Source organism: Phoenix dactylifera, unplaced genomic scaffold (genome assembly GCF_009389715.1).
Source record: "Phoenix dactylifera cultivar Barhee BC4 unplaced genomic scaffold, palm_55x_up_171113_PBpolish2nd_filt_p 000862F, whole genome shotgun sequence".
Classification (NCBI taxonomy): Eukaryota; Viridiplantae; Streptophyta; class Magnoliopsida; order Arecales; family Arecaceae; genus Phoenix; species Phoenix dactylifera.
Genome location: NW_024068225.1, coordinates 71054 through 90745, shown reverse-complemented (window position 1 = coordinate 90745; position 19692 = coordinate 71054). Strand labels below are relative to the sequence as shown.

At 39.0% G+C, this 19692-nt stretch overlaps 2 protein-coding genes across 3 annotated transcripts; one reads left to right on the top strand and one right to left on the bottom strand.

The window, feature by feature from the left end:
• The first annotated feature begins 495 nt into the window (after window positions 1-495).
• LOC103711333 lies at window positions 496-11282 on the top strand. 2 transcript variants are annotated; one of them, XM_008797442.3, is made up of 7 exons: window positions 496-618; window positions 6034-6841; window positions 7051-8624; window positions 8705-8783; window positions 8914-9239; window positions 10459-10557; window positions 10655-11282. In XM_008797442.3, exons 2-7 carry the CDS (start codon window positions 6118-6120, stop codon window positions 10832-10834), a joined length of 2982 nt encoding a protein of 993 aa, XP_008795664.1. In that variant the 5' UTR covers window positions 496-618; window positions 6034-6117; the 3' UTR covers window positions 10835-11282. The 2 variants fall into 2 exon arrangements, with proteins under 2 accessions (XP_008795664.1, XP_038976640.1); XM_039120712.1 differs by having other exon boundaries at window positions 10635-10796.
• A 2399-nt stretch (window positions 11283-13681) lies between these two features.
• Window positions 13682-15098, bottom strand: LOC103711332 (transcription repressor OFP7-like). The gene has a single exon (XM_008797441.4). The coding sequence runs from the start codon at window positions 14942-14944 to the stop codon at window positions 13868-13870; it is 1077 nt and encodes a 358-aa protein (XP_008795663.1). The 5' UTR covers window positions 14945-15098; the 3' UTR covers window positions 13682-13867.
• Between the last annotated feature and the right edge of the window lie 4594 nt (window positions 15099-19692).

Below are 19692 nucleotides of genomic sequence, written 5' to 3'. Positions count from 1 at the left end.
TTAAACTTCTATTCTACTACATTAAATCCAATTAACATAAACTGACCTACCTCAATTTGACTAACTTAACTTGACTTGGCTAACACAATATAACTCAAATTTAGCTTAAAATAGGATTGGGTTGGCCTGGAGAAATGCCTAGTGGTTTCAGGCTGGGTTGAGTTAGCGCTGTGGGATTTGGAGTTGGGGTTGGGCTAGCATCCGTCTCCGACTTGACTCAACCTGTCCAAGTTGCAGCTCAATTGGATTGTGTTCTCATCTGACTCATTTGCAGGTTAAAACCCATCTTAATTGTTGCTCTTATCCACCGTCCGTTTGAACCATCACCATATCCCCTGTCCCCTCTGATTTCATTCAAAGCTCACTGATCCGACGGCTATGATGGGCCCCAGCAATAAAATAACGTCCGAAAATCCTAGGATGAGGTTGCTATTTCCCGCCAAGGCTTTCGCGCTCGTTTATTTAATTATTTGTCCCTTCCCGTCATTTACCCCCAATTCTCTCTCTGTAGCCTTCCATTCCTCGCCTAGTCTCGCCCTCCGCGAACACTCTTCAGCTAGGGTTTCTGCTCGCAAGCCGCCTTCGCAATCTTCTATTTGGTTGATAGCTTCTATTGAGGTCAGTTTCCGGCAGATCGATGGCATTTGGATCTCGTTTTCAGTTCAATCGATTCGCTTCTGCAAATTAGGGCATCTGTTTCTGATCCTTTTTGGTTGGGTTTAGGTTCGTGCGGATCATTGTCAGATAATCTACCTAGATCTACGATTCAATCCAAGCCAGGGTTTTTGTAGCTAAAGCACCTAGAGTTAATTTTTTCTTTTATTGCTCTGATTTCTTTTCTCCTCGTGAATCAATTTGTCTTGGACTATGTGAGATACGTTGCTGGATTTCTTTTGTTTAAGCTCACTTTTATTTTTTCGATTTCTTCTGATCTTGTATCAACAATGGTTGTTTTTTTTGCCTTATGCTACAAGTGTTCATGTTTCATTTATGCATGTAACTATTGTTAATTTGTCATGTTGTTCATTTTGAGGGATGTCCCAAGATGAACCTGATATCATGATCATCATGCTGTAAACTTTTGTAGATCCAGTAAGTTCTATATTTGAATCTGTTTGAGAAACAATTTCAATGATTCAAGAGCAATGTCAAAATCAGTCCAAGATTTGTGCGTCCTTGCAAGTGTCATCACAAACGTTGAATAGTATTGAAGGAAAATTTAAAGCTTCCAACTTATGCTTTTTTTTCTTCTTTTTCTTTCTGGTTCTAAGGTTCATTGTAATATTGGGTTTATGGTTGAGGAATTTATAGTTCCTCCCAACTCATGGCATGTTACTTGTGATCCCCTAATGTGAAGATATTATGATTTAGAATTTTCTCTCTGGTTTTTGTTACACTGTTTCTAACTTTCCTATCATAAATTCTTTGAATAAAAGATGGATGCGTGGCCTAGACTAGGTATCTCTTTCTTCAGATGTTCGACAAGATAATCATTCCTCTTTCACCTTGAAACATGAAACTAGTGTAACTGTAATGCCAGAAGCCTCTAAAAAGGTGGAAGTCTTCTTTGCAGTGATCCTGCATAGCAAGTTCATGGATGTTTGGCTTTGCATCTTGGTAGTACAATGTTAGGATTTATATAGGCTTCGTGTGGTTCGAAATTATGGCACTATTTTTTTGGAACAAAGAATGTATTACAAAGAAGAGCTTGGCCAGATTGTCAAGGCAAGACCCTGCTAGACTTGTGTTGTTAGCACATGTACCTCAGGCTTGCATATTCACCTTGTGGTTTGGCATCCGTAACACATGATTCGACGTTGACTGGCATGATAGTGTGAGTGTGCCCTGCATATTTTCTTGTGAATTTGGCCAATTCCTATCCAGAAAAAAATTACCTGTTGGTGATTAATATTATGATGATATGCATTTCTTAGTATGTGATAGTCAAGTTGGTGTTTAGGCAAAAGGGTGTCTAGGAGGATCAGCTATTTAAATTGGGAATCTGTTGTCAGGCATCAATTCTTCCTGTTTTTTAGATATTAATAAAACCTTTCTTGCATCAACATAAATTAAAGGAATTTAGATTTCTTATTGGTTTTCCTAATCTATTTTCATCTTCCTCTTGTTTACATGCTATAATTTTTCCTTGTGAGAATAGGAAGACCTGACCTTTCTTTATGCTAACAAATAAAGGCATTTAGATTTCTTATAAGTGCTTTCAAGCAACTTTCTTCTTCCTATTATCTTCATTCTTCTGAGCTTTCCTAGAGAGAAACTATTAAGGTGGTTGGCTTGCGAGCATAGCAAACTAATTTAGCTACAGCAAGACTTGGTGAGCAAATCCACTAATCTGAACCTGGAACTCACTGACATGACCGGCTCTGCTAATTGAATAGATAGAATATCATTTTTTTGTTCGACTGCTACTGTCCCAACATTCCTCTTGTATCATTACTTTTCGGCACCACGCATATAGTTGAAAATTGAAACTATATGGTAATGCAAACTTTTTTATAGTTGAAACTTGAAACTATATAGTAGTGCAAACATTTTATATCATAATTTCAAACAAGACCTATCTTTTGTATCTAGCATGTATGAGAAGTTGACAAGAATCTTATTAGCAAGTCAGGTCCTATCAAATATGGTTATAAATTAGTAGATGAATATATGCAGTGACTACTTCTGGGTTTAGGTTTATTAAGGGATGCAGATTACATATGTAAGGATATGCACAACTTGGATACCAAGAGTGATGATGACTTGATCAAGGAAAAGATCTCTTGCTTTTGCTTTGTACATTGATTCTTGTGTCTTGTGAACTTTCAAGACACTAGCATAAATATATATCCATGAAACTTTTCAGTAGAATATGACAAGAGCACATGTAGTGAATATACATTACAATCATTTGAAACAACCTTGGATGCCATTACAATCTTGAAAGTGATTTTTTACTAACTAATTTATTCTGACATTTATGAAATGAAATGACTGAAGGGAGTGCAAAGATGGAATATTTATTCCAGCATAACAAAGTCGAAGGTGCTTTTATATGTGCAAATTAGAACTTCTGGCTGTGCATATATGTAACACTTAAGTAGCTTCTTAAATGAGTCCTACTGGTATCATGAGGATAACGAAATTAACAATGAAACAACTGCCAGTATATGCAGCTGACTCCAAATATACTGCTGAAATGAAGTCATGTCGTAATTGTTGAATCAAATGTCTTGCTCTTCAATAGAAAGTTCTCTATTACTTGGAAACTTGGTGCAGGATTTCTCACATATTGTCAATCCTAAATTTGAAATTTCTGGAGTAGTGAAGAATCATTTTGTTAACCACAGGTTGGTTACCTTATCCATATTACTTGAAGTAGGTTATACTTTGCTCAGGCTAGCATATTATAATGCAAAACAGTATTTGGAAGGCCTAGGACCACAGGTGCTCTTTTCCTTATCTATGCCTGAAAAATGTAGTTCTTAGGTCCTCTGTAGTTTTCTTTATGGTAGTGATGATTTTATGTATTAGCGTTTTAACCTGTTGCTATAACTCTGGGCTTACTTCAGCCCACAACCTAGAACCTATGATCCAACCCTAGCACTGCTCCCTCTTGGGGAGAAAGACCTTTCAACCTCTTTGTATGTCCATGAACATACCAAAATTTTATATTCTGTGAATCAACTAATCTGCCTCTGACTAATTGATGCCAGTATATTAGAGGTATTATAAAATAACTGCATTATTGAAGTGCTTAAATCTGCTGGGCCATTAATTTCTTGCGCAGAGGGTAGAATGAATAGGTAATGAGGTAGGTTTAGTAGGTATTGTTCTAGTGCTTTTAAGAGACTGATGAATGCATAAAAAAGCTGTCACAGGACTTCATGTCATAGGCTTTTCAGGTGTCACAGGGCTAACCAGTTTAACCGATGTGATGAACAATTCTTTTGGCTTTTTGAGGCACCGATTCAAATCAATATCAAAAGTGTTATAATGACCTTTCTGTCATGGAATTGGGATTTTCGGTGGTTTAAACAATTGGCTATGATGCCAAATGACTCAAGCCGGTTAATCCTTTCTTACCAGCAAGCCGGTTAATCCTTTTTTACCAGCAAGCCAGTTCTCTATTGTCAAATCATTGTGATAACCAATTGCTACATGTAAGGATTAGAAGAGAAAATCTTGATGACTAAATGGCATATATAATAAGATAAAAATAGTTATGAAGCTATATCTGTTTGGTTTCTCACAATATATTATGCCATTTATGCTACAATTTGGTGTATCTTCTAATAAAAGGATTAGAAGTAAAGAATTATGGACTCATTAAGGTGGATGGATGACACTGATCTAATTGAGGATCCAAGATGTTAGGTTCTTTAGGTGGTAATAAATTGCTTGAATATGTGGTAGAACTGATTATGGAAATGTGTCTTCTAAGCACAATTTTATGATGAAATTGCCCCTGAACAGCAGTACCAAAGAATTTTTTGTGATGAACAAGCTCAAGGCCAATAAGTTGAGCAATCATGAAAGCTTAGGGATCACTAAATTACCTCGACAAGCCTCCCCATGATAAGCAACCACTAGCCTCATAACATGCATTTAGGTTGCTAAGTCTGACAGAGGTTCTATGTCCAGAGATGCTTGCCTGTACCAATGTAGTCCAAACTCCTAGCCTTCAATACAGCACTCTTGAACGAAATGATATATGATGATTTTGAATAATAAATTTAGAAAATCTGTATTCGTGTGGGAGATTGTTGAAACCTCTATATTCCGTCTCTATTTTGGTTGCATGTGGCTAGCCAAATCCTTTTCATTTTCAACACATTATGCAAAATATTTGAGTTTCACACAGACTGTAATTGTTTTAAAGGAATATCGTCTACACCAAAAGATTTAGTCCTGCATTCCCTATTTGTTCTTCACGATTTATATTTCTTTTGTTCCTTTTGCTTAATCCATGTCTATTTCCTTTTATTCTGTTACAGTTGCATGAGGCATTCTCAATCAGTTGTAATTTTTTTAGGCTATTGCAGAGGCTGGATCTCTTAATGATAGCTTAAACTTTTCTTTGATCAGCACACTATCTTTTGTCTTTGTAGAATGTTTTGAGTTTTCCTGTACTGTTTTTGAAAAGTTGGAGCAGCTTTCATTGCCCTCTTCTTCTCATTTTATTGGAATTTCTTGGTGGTAGTAGCTAACCACTGTCAAGTTTGAGTCTGTCTTCCTTGGACTGCACTCTTAAGAGTAGATAGGGCGGTTGTGTCATGGGAGAACGGTGTTGTCTTCTCTTTGCACCATTTACAGGGTGAATCTATCTGCAGTCTGTATTGTTAGATGCCTTAGAATTCAAAACAGATATATTTAATCCTCTCTCTCTCTCTCATAATTATGTTGCTGTCATAAGTTGCATGCTATATTGACAATGCTTGACACATCATCAAAATATCAATACCACTAGGAATGAAGTATCGTATTTGCATCCAATGAAGAAATAGTGAACCACAAAGTGTATGCAGCAGCAGATGAATAGGAAAAAAATGTTATTTTTGTTTTTATTCGTACTCTATTCGGTTTGGCATGCAGGTTAGTTTTTCTATCCTTGTTTCCTGATTTTTGGCATATGCTGTCTGGAGTTCAATTCATGCTTTCCAAAATGAGAAAGGGGAGATAACCTGGGAATGGATGCACTGCTTTCTGTCATTTAGCAGATTTAGGCAGGTTTTATTGAAATTTTGTTGCATCTCAGCAATCTGATTTTGAAAATCTACTCTTGATTATTTTAGTTTTACCAAATCTTCTAACTATGATGTCTCAGCATTTCTTCTGTGAATTTATGATGCCTTTGTATTGTACTGGTTGTTATGCATAATCTGTCATGACTTTTGATGTTTTTGACTGATCTTAGCAAATAGGTGAACCCAAAAACCTTATCTGATTTTGGAGTGGATGGTAAAGTCATATTAAATATGCAGTTCATGAGCACTATTAATAACCTGTCGCTCTGTTTTCCATATGCTGCAGGACTGATCTTCAAAATGAGAAGCATCTCGTGAGGAGGAAGGGGAATATAAACTCAGTCTTTCTAAGCTGGTCTATTCAGGCTCCATGGGGGGCTCAAAGCTGAAAAATCATAATGTTACCCCCCCTAGGAGACAATCATTAAGGCTCAGGGGAATCAGTGCTATTTATGAAACAGGTCTCAATCTTGTTAATTTAAATTCAAAACATCAGCGGCAAAATAGTGGAGACTATTCTACTGTTGCCAATCAAATAAAAGTTGAGATGCTTGAGTCTGAAGAAGATAGCCATACTTCTTCCAAATCAAATGAACGTGTTAATAATCCTGCTGACAGCAGTTATCCTGGGAACCATAGTTATGAAGAAACTAATACTGGTGGTGGAGACCAAAGCCTTAATGCTTTGACTTTGAAGGACTTGCGAGCAAGCTGCAGAGCTAAGAAGCGGAAGGTCATGAAATCTGGTGCTTCTGCAGCAGTTGATCTTAAAAGCTGCTCATATTTTGATCCATCTCAAAACTGGAAGGATGATTATGTGAAACCGAAAGACGAGGAGCTTGACCTTGAGGAACCCCTTATAACCTTGAAGTTGAAGGTTGCAAAAGGATCTACTGAAGATAGAAAGCAAAAGAAGCGTGCACATCTATTTCCAGTCTCTTTGGTCCCTATGGAAGTGGTGCCTGCAAAGACCTGTTCTCTATCTTCTAATGACATGCAAAGTTCAATGCCTGTCACAGAAATGAAGGCATCAATAACAAATAGGCCTTCGAAAGACAGTGCTTCAGATCTACATGACATAAAAAGTGAGGCAGGTAAGATTTAAGAAACAATTCTTGTGATTACCAGTATGATTATGGTTCTGATTGTCCTGTTCTGGACTTTATTGCTAAATTTGATGTTATATACAATCAGTGTCTTGACTACCTGATAGGGCTGAGGAAGGTAGCTGGGACTTGAATTACTTCTGTATTTCTCTTTTGTTTTTTTGGATATTCTTATGATGTTGCTGTTTCTCTTGCAGAGACTGTTGAAGAAAATTTTAGAGGGAGTGTCAAGAAAAATTTTGTCGAAGCAAACAATTCTCTCCTGTCATTAACAACTTATGCTGGTGGTCCAGAATTGGTTTATGATGTCAAAACTGAGATCGTGAAAACTTGTTCCTTGGATGGACAAAATGCAGTAAATATAGATACTAATTCTACTTTGGACATCATTAATACTTGTAATTTTCTAGACAATTCATCTGCTGAGCTGCTTCCGAAGGTTGGTGAGAAATTAAATAATAGTTTCCCATCATCAGCACCTGATTTAGGGAGGACTTTACATGTTGATAGACCTGAATTGGCTGATACTCTCAAAAATGAGATCTTGGAAAATGAATCTCCACAGCATGAGAACACAATTTATATTGCTGCTTCTTCTACTGTGGATTTCATTGCAAAATTCAATTATTTTGAAGAGTCATCTGCTGAAATATTTGGAGGAGTTGAAGATGTCTTGGAGAATCAAGGATCAAATCCTACCAGTAGAACATCTACATCTTGTTGCCTTAACGAGGTTTCTACTGAACATATGGAACCTGATGAGTACTTTCTTCCACAAATTGATGCAAAACATGCTGCTGAAATTGGGAAGATGAACCTTTCAGAAATGTCCAATCAGAAACTTTGTCCTTCCTCAGTTTCTGTACACAAGGCAGTTCCCTCTGATCCCTGTAGCTCTGCCTCAGTCTCTGCGACTGTATATCCTGTCTCTGATATCTGTGTTAGCACAGAAAACCACTGCATTTTGCTGGAAGAGGTTACATGTATAAGTATATCGAACCAAATGCAATGTTCAGCTAGCAGTAATAGCTACAGAACCATGGATTTTAAACTTGCAGAAGCTTGTGCTTCTGTCTTGGGACATGAGGATGCTCAAATTTTAACTCACGATTTACCTGTACAAGAAATGCCAATATGTTGTTACATAGAAGATGTGACCAATGATCCTAGTCTCCTGTCCAAGGAACATGATTTGGGTGGAGTCTTTAATACTGGTACAGAAGGTGAATGCCCTAGTAATTCAGCTCATCATACAGTCGCTGCGGATGAACGAAAAAAAAGTAATGAGAGAACTAGAACTGATATAGAAGAGTTCTCCACTACAGAAGCATATAAGTTTTACTCCCCAGAGTCTTCCTATACATGCTGTGGTGCCGATTCACATGCTCTTGTTAAACTCTCACATAAGATGGAGGAGTTGTCTTCCCAAGTGGAAGGCCACACAGAGGAAGCAACATCTGATTCTGTTGAAATATCTGGTTTGATTGACCCCGAGAAACTCACTGGCGCACCTGATTTGGGGTTTTCTAAAAGTTCCCTGCCATGTTCCAGTAGTCTCATGGGCTTGCATTATGCTGATAGTTTATCAAAGGCTGCAGGAAAATGTTCATCTTTTGGAGTGGAAGAAAAGTTGCATGCTGCTAAAGATGAGCCAGCTTCTGAAATCTCCCAGTTAATTGATGAAAAGGGACAGAACATGGAAAAAGAAGACAAACATGATCAGGGGATGTTAGTAGATAATCCTCCAAAAAAGCTATTATCAAAACGAAAGGTTTGAATTATACTAATAATTTATTTCTTAGATGGTCCATATCTGATGCTGTGGACTTAATTTCCAGTACTACTTTGCAGGCCATTTCTCCGACTTCTCAAGAAAAGCTGTGTCAGGCTTTGAATGACATCGATTTATGTGATGCCAGCCAACTCTGTAGTAAGTAAACCATTTGTATATGTTTGTATTTATTTTTACACCTATAGGTTGTAACTAAAAAAATTTCAGAGTTAGAAGAGGCTTTGATTTGAGACATGGACTAAAATGAAGACATCGTCATTGGTATTAGGTCACAAGGAAGCTGAAACATTGCTGGCACCTGAGCGAATGAGGACGAAACCAAAGAACCACAATATTGGCTCCCTTCTTTCAGTTAACGAAGGAATTCTTAGGTCGCCGGATGCTTCTTGGAAGACACCTTGCTCTTGCATGAAGAGTTCATCATTTCTCCAACAAGCTGAGAAGGCCATTGAATTTTCACAACGACAGATGCATGATATAGAAAACATTGCAATGAAACTTCTGAGGGGGTTGAAGTCCATGAAAAACATTGTGGAAGAAACTCTTTCTTTGGAATCATGTTCTTCTCTACCTTCAAAATTTACTGTTGATGAGGTAAAAATTATGGTTTGGAACCCAATAGGCCCCAAATAGCTTTGCAAAATAACAATATTGATTTCACTTGGACATCTGCATTTATATCTAATACCACACAAACTTATGCATGTCTAGCAGAACCCAGTTCTGATGCTTCAGTAGGAGCAAAAGTGAAACTTGAAACGTGGATAAGTTCCTGAGTTCCCATGATTCCTGCCAAAGGATAAACAATCTGAAGACCTGTTTCAATCATTCTCTTCAAATTGAACCCACCCATTAGACTTCATGGTTTTTGACCCTTTATTCTTCTTCCTGGAATACTTCTTTGTTTGGTGTTCTTTGAAAATTATAATGTTACATTTTGAAATTTGCCACTTTTTTTTTGTTATAGTTGAGTTTGAATGTAAACTTTCAGTGGTAACTACCTTGTTTTTAGTCTGCTCCTACCACCTCAATATTGCTAACTCCGACCCATTCATAGTACACGATTGCATGGACATTGCTTGATGTGTCTTGCCATTTGAAATTGTTAGCTGATATTGCACGATTGTGTTATTCAACTATCAATTCCTTTGTTCAAATTGCTTCATTTAACCCTTAATCTTTATCCTTTTTGAGAGTCCTAGTTCTAGGCCTGTTAACTGAGTTGTTGGATCCAATGCCCAATATGTTTGCATCTATCTCTCTGCCTGTGTAACTTTATATTTGCATTGCAACCAGATTTCCTTACCTCTACAAACCTCATTCTGGCATTTTCTATGCATCATTACCATGGGAGATAATCTTTTCAAGTATTTAACACAAGGTCCGCCGTACCGATACCGGTCGGCGTACCGGTGGCCGGCCGGATTGGTACGGTACCGGTCCGGTCCGGTACGTACCGGCCGATACCGGTACCGTACCGGCTGGTACGCGGTGGTTTCAAAAACCACAGCGCGAGGCGCTGTGGTTCTAAAAAAAAAAAATTGTACTGGTGCGAACCAGACCGATACGAGGCCGGTACCGACCGGTACGGGCTCCGTACCGGCCGGTTCGGCTAAAAAACTGGGAAATACCGGTTTTCTTGTGGTTCCGGTACCGGTCTAGGACCGGACCGGTACGTACCGGCCGGTACCGGCCGGTACCGGCCGGTACGGCATTCCATGATTTAACATCTCTCACAACTTTCTTTCTTGCAAAACTTATTCCTGTCTCTTTAGTCTTGTTCGGTTGTTTAAGAAGATTGTTTTATTCACAGATCAGAGCTGCTGCTGATAATGCATCAGAACTTGAAAGGACCACAAGGAGGTGGTTATCTATGATGACAAAGGATTGCAATCGTTTTTGTAAAATAATGGTTGGTTTTCTTTCCTATTTTACTTGAAATGTTACTGATCTGCCCTTTTTAAGGGCTAGCTTATGATCTGATCCCAGTCATGTTTTATTGATGACAGAGATTAGCTGAGAACAAAGAAGCGACTCCACCTAAAGGTGTTTCTAAGAAACAGAAGAAGATAACTTTTGCTGATGAAGCTGGTGGTGTGCTCTGTCAGGTGAGAGTTTTCAAACAACAGCCAGCTCCTGTTGCTGTACCTGAAAGTGATAAAGCTGATGTCAGCCATGTACCGTTATAAAATAGCAACAGGCTGCTATGGGCAACGGGTACAAGCATCTGAAACACTGGCGATTTTTGTTGGCATTCTTCGATGCTCATGGCCCTCCTGTGGCTGACAACAGTGACCGCTTGTCGGTGGATGATTTTTCGTCCTTTATCCTTGTGAAGTCTTCCTCTTAAGTTTTGATCTTGGATTGAACTGCAATGGATGCTGGAAGCTGTTTCTTGACTGACAGTTGTTCCCTGCTGAAGTAAGACTTATCCAAGATGAGTGGTGTTGTGGAATTTAAGAAACTATCTCCATGGTGAGCTATATGTTTATGCAATAGAAGGCTTGCCAAAGTAAATGTGTCAGTGAAGGATTTGAGATTTTGTTTGCTTGTATCTTAACAGCGTTGGTCCGCCTTAGTTTTGTTAACTTATGATGAAATTAATTCTATAGCTTTATATTTATTCCGTTATTTTAATATTGTTAGCAAAGTTGTAACTAGAATGCTAATACATGGTCTAGAATATCTGTTCTATATTAAATGGTACAGGTCAGGGGTGAAATCCATGGCAATCTGGCCAAACACTGAACAGTATAATCATCATTTAGGCATATTTGTCTGCTAGCAATTAGGTATGATGTTTACTTGTTAATCTGTTTGCAATAAATTGAGAATATTTTAGTAAATCTAACACTACTAAAGCCAAAAGAAAATGAAGTGGCAATTCCAAAACTTGCACTATGTGAGTATAATGTATTTATACTAATTTATCATAAAATTATATTTAGTTTTATATAATTGATTGGTCTAATAAAATGAGGGCCAACCATGAAGGCAAATCAGTCTTGATCTCACATGGTGAACCCACTTGCCCACAAACATCCCCCGGGGTGATCTACCGAAATTCTAAATCTCACATGGTGAACCAGCTTCTCGTGGACCATTGCGAATAACCAGATGGCATTGGAAAAAGGGAAACCGAATCATCATGTACAATGAACAGTGGGCCATAATTGAGTCTCCCAAAGCAAAAACATCTAAACTGAGACTCCACTTGGTGGTCCGAGAATACCGCTCCAATGCAGAAAGCCTAATCTGCATGCGTAGGCATGGATTTTCTATTATCATGATCCGGACATGAAGGTCCGCACTCCTTGAGAAATTCTACCTGCACCGCATGCACCTCATGGCCATGCACCTCAATTTCTTAGTATGGGCTCCATTCATTATGCACTCGCCTCAATGGCTAACCAATAGCAAAAAACTAAGATAATTGGCATGGTACACCGCTACGTGGTGCAAACAATCATATAATTTTTTGTTTGTAAGACAGAAGCAAAGCTCATAAGTGATAACAATAAATCCCAAAATGCTGCTTGGAAAGGAATTTTGGTACCTACGATGTTCAAGCGTTCGGTTTATTAGTTAAACGGTTTAAGTGCCCAGGAACTAATTAAATGATCTGTTCATTACTATGCCCTGCTGCAGCTTCATATTGCACGTAGATCAATTAACTACATTCCCATTTGACTCTGAACCTTGCACGTACCAAGGGCAGCAGAACGTTCTTTGAGCTACTGACTAATCAAACAGTGAGTCATGATATACTTCTATTCTAGGTCCGGTTTTATTCATGCATCTGTGCTAGTATTAGCAAGATAATAGCAGATTTGCATTGTGTCAGGAAACGGATGTGGTGTTGAAGTGTTGAGGTGTTGAAGGCGGCGATAATGAGGAAAGGAAAGGTGGCAGAGACAAACTTAGTCAGCCTGACCAGAATGTTGGGGCAAGGCCGGCGCCTTGCATCTTCGGTGAACTACAATGCTTTTGGACTCGTAAAATTTTATGGAAAAAACAAAAAAAAGCATAATCCGAAATCTTAGAGTTTGTACCATGTATCAAATATCATGTCCCAACTCGAATTTCGGTTGCACAATATCTGCAGTATACGTCTGCAAGAGGGATTAAGACCCCTAAAATGTTAAAGGTCACTCCCCAAAACATGGATCATTGTCTCAGGCAGTAAATAAAGTTTGGAGAAACACCACCTCAAATTTGCCATTTATCTACAGACCACAAAAGTTTAAAAATGCCAATTAGCCCAACCGTCTATTTCTATTATAAAGTATGATATTATAAAATATTATCATACTAAGATATCTCATAACTAAAATTTTATAAAATCTCAAAATTGCCCTACCCACTAACTTGGGCCAGGAAACTTGTTTTGGCAAAGGAGAGTGGTGTGTTTTGAGATATATATAAAAGGATAATGACACAAGATGGCGCACTTTGAGATACATGTAGGAAGATGAATGATAGAAAACATAATGCTTTGAAATCTATGTAGAATAATAAATAATTGAGAATGGAGCGTTTTGGGATATTTGTAGATAGATGAATGATAGAGAATGGAGCGCTTAAAGATCTGTGGAAATAGATAAATAATAGAAAATAAAGTGATTTGAGATATATGTATGTAGACGAATGATATAGAATGAAATGTTTTAAAATTTATACATATAGATGAATGATAAATGATAAAGCACTTTAAGATTTATTTAGATAGATGAATGATAATTGATAGAAAATATAATGCTTTGAGAATTGTACAGATAGATGGGTGATAAAAGATAGAGCACTTGAAAGCCACGACTCGACTTTTCCGAATCAATAATATTTTTAGCCTTTTGCTCACTTTGTTAACAATATCAAAATCTAGATGGACAGCTAGATTATATATCAATAAAAATAAAATTTTATCATTAATTTAAATTTTTAAGTTTTTGAGATCTCAATATAATTAGCTTGAATTTGAAAGGATGTTCCTACAATTTTTTTTAAATTTTTTATCTTCCATTCAAGAAGACTGTAGGTTTTTTAAAACTTTTCATCATCCATTCAGAAGGAAAATACATTCAAAGTATTCACAATTCCACCACCGCCACCCCATGAAAACACGACACGGATCCACGCAAAGAAACCTAACCCATCACCCACAAGCACTAAAATCAAAATATATAATTTATAATCTGAAACTATAGTAAGGGTTTACTGTAATACTACTTATAACTAATTTTAGGAAAAGTTGGGGCCGCGGCGGCCGGAGTGGCGGTGGCGGGGAAGAGCGCGTCCCAGATATCCGAGAAGGCCGCCACGATGGCCCCGTGGTGGCGCCGCGAGTTGAGAGATAGGAAGCAGTGCAGCAGCTGCTCCAGGTCCCCAGCCTCGTACATCTCCTTCTCCACCACCATCTCCGCCATCGACCGCCGGAAGTCCGCCCGCGGGTCCTCCGACCGCTTCACCACCGCGAAGCTCTCCCTCACCTTCCCCTCGGCCATCGCCGCCGCCCCGCACGGCACCAGCCTCCGCAGCACCGCAGCTGCCGCCCCCTCCGGCGACGGTAAGCACTTCACCACCTCCCCATTCCGCCGCCTCGTCATTCTTCTCCGCCGAAGCACGTTATCTGACGAGTTGTCCGTCGACGAGACCAAAGTCTCCGTCTCGTCGTCGTCGTCGTCCTCCTTGTCGAAATTATCGCCGCCCTCCCGCTCGTCGTTCTCCTCGTCCCCATCGCTGCTGAACCACCCGCTGTCCGCCGATGAGGTGCTCACCCGCGCTCGGTATCGCGACGATCTTCTCGCCTCCGCTCGCCGCCGCAGGCGGCGCCGCTCCACCTCCCTCCGCCTCGCACGCGCCATCGCCACCGGCGGGAAGATGTCCCCGCCGTCGTCGGAATCGATCTTCCGGCGGGGGGAGGAAGCAAAATCATCGCCGTTGCCGCCGCCGGCGGCATAGGCGACGACGTGCCACTTCTCGTCCTTCCGCCAGAGGTACGCCGGGGTTCCTCGGGCGAGTGCGAGGTCGTCGGCCTCGTCGCCGGCGGCAGATAAGTGGCCGCCGCGGCGGGAGGGGCGGCAGCCGCACGCGGCGGAGACGACGGGCGGGTGTCGGCGGAGGAACGCCGGGGCAGCGGGAGACGGCGGCGGAGGGAAGTCGATGTCGAGCGCCTTGTGGTTAACGGGGGAGAGACGGAAGGAGGGGGTGGTAGTATCGGTGACGCCGGCGTCATCCTTAGTGCGGCAGCTCTGGAAGGACGTGATGACGCGGGAAAGACGAAGGCGGAAGCGTTTGGCCATCGGTTTCAGGGGAGAAGGAGTGGAGTTAGGAATAATGAGAGAGCGATGCGGGAGAAAGAAAAGGCGGGTGTGGGAATTGGAGAAGAATGGGGGTTTAATTCTATAATATATAGTGGAAAGGGAAAGCTGGCGAAGGGGCGAAGGGATGACGCTTGCAAGCAAAAGCCGGCAAGGGGCAGGTGGGGGGTGGCAGCGATGGGGACTGGGACGAGGTCGCTTCATGCGTTTCCTCTTCAAATGATTTCGTACAAAACACACCAAAACATTGACGGTGAGCTGTTTCTCATCTCCTTGCTTGCTTTTGTTAATGAATAATATTTTTTGCTTCAATCTAGGTTGCAGCCTTGTAGTTCTGGTCTACCCACTATTTTAACCTCTTACTAGTTTGGCTTACAAGTTATAAAAAAAGAAAAAAATAATTTCTTTTGAAAATAAAATTTTTATGTTTCATGAAAAAAAATTATATAAGATAAAAAAAGTCTAACTTTCCCAAGCCAAAAATTAAAGTATTTTTTTTCAAAAATATTTTTAAGCTTTTATATAGAATTAGATAAGGTATATAAAAAAGGTAATTTTACTTGCTGAACGTAACATTTTAGACGTGGTCATGACTTTTATTAACTATTCCCCTGCCGTTTCACATGTGCAAAGCCCTTGGACTTATCGGTTTCCCAGGCAAGGAACTGTACCTGAAACTATCGAGGTTTGAGGCCGTACCTTTGACGTCTTCTATGTGGAAAAATCCACGGCACAAAAAGTGCAAGTAGAGAGAGGAGTAATGAAATAAAAAAATATCAGCAGATCAACTGAGCTTTGGAAAACACAAGGATAAGAATCTCGTCCAATGATTCACAGCGCAGTAGATTAGTACCTTAGTTTGGAACACGCGCCAGTCGACGAGATCTTTTGTACGGTGTCCCGTGTTATACCTGGCCACAGCGAAATGCCGCTTCTCCTTTCGAGCCAAGGGCTACACAACAGGGGCCTGAAACATCACGAGGCAGGCCCTGTCGTGCGACCGGGCCCCACGCGGCGATGTGGCCACGTCATCACGCCACGTGTGAATAATCCACTCGCTAGGCGACAATTCTGCGGACTCCCCCATGTCGTCGTCTTCGCCCTCTAGTCTGCAAGTCCCTGCGGAGCACCCACCGCCCTGTACCTCGTCGGTGGCAACGCGATCCTCTCCGTCTGATCTCCATCATATGGTCAGGGTCGTTCTCCTTTTATTACGGAGACCGGACCCACCGCGTCGACCGATCTCGTCTTGATTGGACGGCTATGATTGAGACTGGCAACCACGAGATCCCGTACCGGAGCTAGTACAGTAGCCCTTTAGAGCACGCATGCGAATTTCTACGCTGATCGATAAGATACCGTCCGATTTGTTTGCCGGTGAAATTTAGCGGACGGATGTGAATCCGCATAGGGGGATTTCTGTGAGGGTGATCGGAAGATGCAATTCTGGGTCTTGTTCTCTTCTTTTAAGGAGGATTTATAAAAGATTTCTTTTATCCTTGTTGAAGGGGAGCCCGTATGAAGCGGGCGTGGCTCTGTTGTCCCATATTAGGCGTCCAAGTTAACGCCGTGACGGGCCGTTACAGACCTGTAAAAATTTCTTTTTGATTAAAAAGATCTAACAATCTTGTTACTTCATCAAAAAAAGATCTAACAATCTTGTTCGACATGTCTCGAGTTCACAAGCTTAAAAAAGATAAGAAAAAAAAAACTGTCATACTTTTGTTCTAAAGAAAAAAAAATTCTTTCAGCAGCCATACTTATTTTGTTTACACCGCATAATTAGTTAGATGCTGTGCGGAGTTGGAGCTCCCCGGTTCGAGTTTGAATCGACTTACTTTATATATATATATATATATATATATATATATATATATATATATATATATATATTCTTTATAGTTTAAAAAGAGAGAGAGCAATTGAATATTCGAATGTTCAAGTGAATTAGAGGCTTTATGCAAAAATGTTATTTGTTATTCCTCCTACCTACTGCAACAAATATAATATCGATAAAATATATTATTGTAACAAGATAGGCATTTTTTTTTATAGGTACAACATATGTGTTCATAGTTATAAGTTAGCAAATACTAGTTAAGATTGTTATGACAGTTGTTGTTTTTTTATCCTTTTTTTTTTTTGCTATTTGAAGTTGTTGTTGGAAATATTTCTTCTAAAATATTATAAATATCTTATGTAGTATTTTATTATATTATATTTAATATTTAACCAATGGCTTTCAGCAAATATTGGAAATAAAATACGTTTTAGTATTATCAGTTCGAGGCACGTTATAGAAGTTTTCTTTAGAGTAGAATTCGCTCTGCCCAAATACAAAATGTTGATGGTGGTCTGCCGCCAAAATACAACAAATGTTTTGTGTTCTCTGTGAAGTGCACTATAATGAAGAAGAAATAGGGTCGAACATGAATTAGCTAAATCCAAATGCGTTGAAAATCAGCAAATTTGATTGAAGAAATCTCTCTCAATTCTCTTTTATGTGGACAAAAAATTTCTTCTCAAATGCTTAGTGGGTGCACTTAAGTTCATTCATTTAGTGCTTTCAATTCTTTTCTCTAATTTGGTGTTATTTAGATGGAAGAGGATGTTGTTCTGATGGATGGGAAGCATGATCACTTTTCCATTTATAGATGTAAAAGGATGATTATGATTAGATGCATCCCTTCATATAATCCATCCATTTATAATTATGTCCTTAAGAATCATCATCACATCGAATGTAACTTTTTGTGAGAATGCATTTTTTCATTTACGAAAGTTTACCAAAGAGCTTGTTTGTGAAGAGAAAGCATTTTGTGAGAAGAGAAAGCATCTCAACACTTCTTTTTAAGATATCACATGATAAACTATTAAAGATGTATCATAGAATTTTAAGAGAAGAGAGAGAAATAAAGATAAAAACTAAATTTTATATATTTAGAAAATCAAATTATTTGGCATTCTAAGGTTATGTTTAATTAAATATCTAATAGAGGATTATTCAAAAATAATAAAATTTTGAATTAATTGTTTTATTAATAAATCAACCATTATAATAATTGTTGTGTGTAAGAAATAAAATACCATCATTTGGAGTTCCTGGGACACTTTATTTTATGTCGCAAGAGCCTAATTTGACTTTGAAAAATGACTTGACATTCTTAAAGCGACTCGGACGATTTTTGTCTCTTTAGAGCCTTCATCTTTGAGTTTTTTCAAGGTGAACTTCAGTGGTACTGTGCATTGGGATGGGAGGCGAGAAGGTGCTGGATCTATGATTAGAGACTTTGTGGGCTGTCGGCTCTATGACACTTCTATTTTTGGAACTGAGCTTAGAGTTGCTTGGGACGGGATCACCCATGCATGGGTCAACTTGGGGGCAGAGCGTATCCACCCGGAATGAGACTCGACAATTGTGATTGGGTGGATCCAGGGCCATGCTAGGATAGGCGATGAGCACCTGTTGTTGCAGGATATCTGCAATCTTTTAAGAGAATGTATGGCCTCTCGGGTGACCCATGCCTCCCGGATTAGGTTGCCCCGTATATTTCGCAGCACTCTGATGGCTGGATCTATGATAGCTACGTGTCCGTTCCACCATCTTTTTGTCAATTTTTTTTGATTTTTTTGGATGTAGTTATGCTGGAACAATATGTTGTATCTGGCTTAAAAAAGATGAAAAAAAAAAGACTCGACACTTGCTCTCTAGGAATGGTCGGACTCATGATTAAAGACATCGAGCACATCATCACAACCTGCTTGCACACAGCTTGTGAGGCCAATATGAAAAATGTTGGGAGTAGAAAAATTTTGTTTCTTTTTATTTTTCTTGCAGTTATAAGACAATGTCAAATAAATTGTACTTTGAAATTATTTTTACCTGATCAACTCCATGACTGACTGCTAATCGCAGCTGGAAATTATCAGAAAGGAGGAGCCTACAACCAATAAGGTCATGAATTTCTGACTTAGATTAGCTGGCTTTAGCCAATATATACACTATAGGAACTTCTAGCATTGCCGACACTTTTTAATCCATTTGCCGATGCAAAAAAAACGTGGTATGAAATATCCCGATGTTTTCTAAAGCATCGCAAAAGCGTTGGAAGTGCAGTTGGGGAAAAAAATTTCCGATGCTTTTGGTTTGCATCATGAGTTATAAAGAACGACGCTTTTAAGCATTGTTAATCGACGATACTTTTAAGCATTGCTAATCGATGATGCTTTTAAGTATTGCTAATCGACGATGCTTTTAGAAAGCATCAGGAATAAGTTTATTTACGTCACTAATTAATGACACAAATTAGTGTTGCTAGTATTCAACCGACGACGCTTATTTATGTTGTTTGTTTATCTTTTAAAGACACTTTTAAGCTTTGTTATATTTAAAATATGACGATGCTTCATAGTATTGTAAGTATAAACTATTTTTTAAAAAAAATATTTTATTTTTTTAAAAAAATCTGTACACAATATTATACACCAAATACATACATAATAAAAGTCATATAATAATACATGTATCATATATTAAAATAGCAAATATTTATATTGTCAAATATGATTCATCTATTGCAACTCAATGTGCTTAGGAAATTACAAAAGTATACACATAAAACTCTTAAAAAAAGTCTAAGAGCTATCAAGGGTTCACGACATCATCATCATCTCTTCAACTGGTGAAAGTATCATGAACCTATAAAAACTTTAGAAGTTGAGAATACAAA

Coding starts and splice junctions, on each gene's coding strand:
- LOC103711332 (XM_008797441.4), bottom strand. CDS start 14,944: ATGGCCAAACGCTTCCGCCTTCGTCTTTCCCGCGTCATCACGTCCTTC.
- LOC103711333 (XM_008797442.3), top strand. CDS start 6,118: ATGGGGGGCTCAAAGCTGAAAAATCATAATGTTACCCCCCCTAGGAGA. Junction 8,625..8,704: donor AGCTATTATCAAAACGAAAG/GTTTGAATTATA, acceptor ACTACTTTGCAG/GCCATTTCTCCGACTTCTCA. Junction 8,784..8,913: donor TGATGCCAGCCAACTCTGTA/GTAAGTAAACCA, acceptor CATTGGTATTAG/GTCACAAGGAAGCTGAAACA.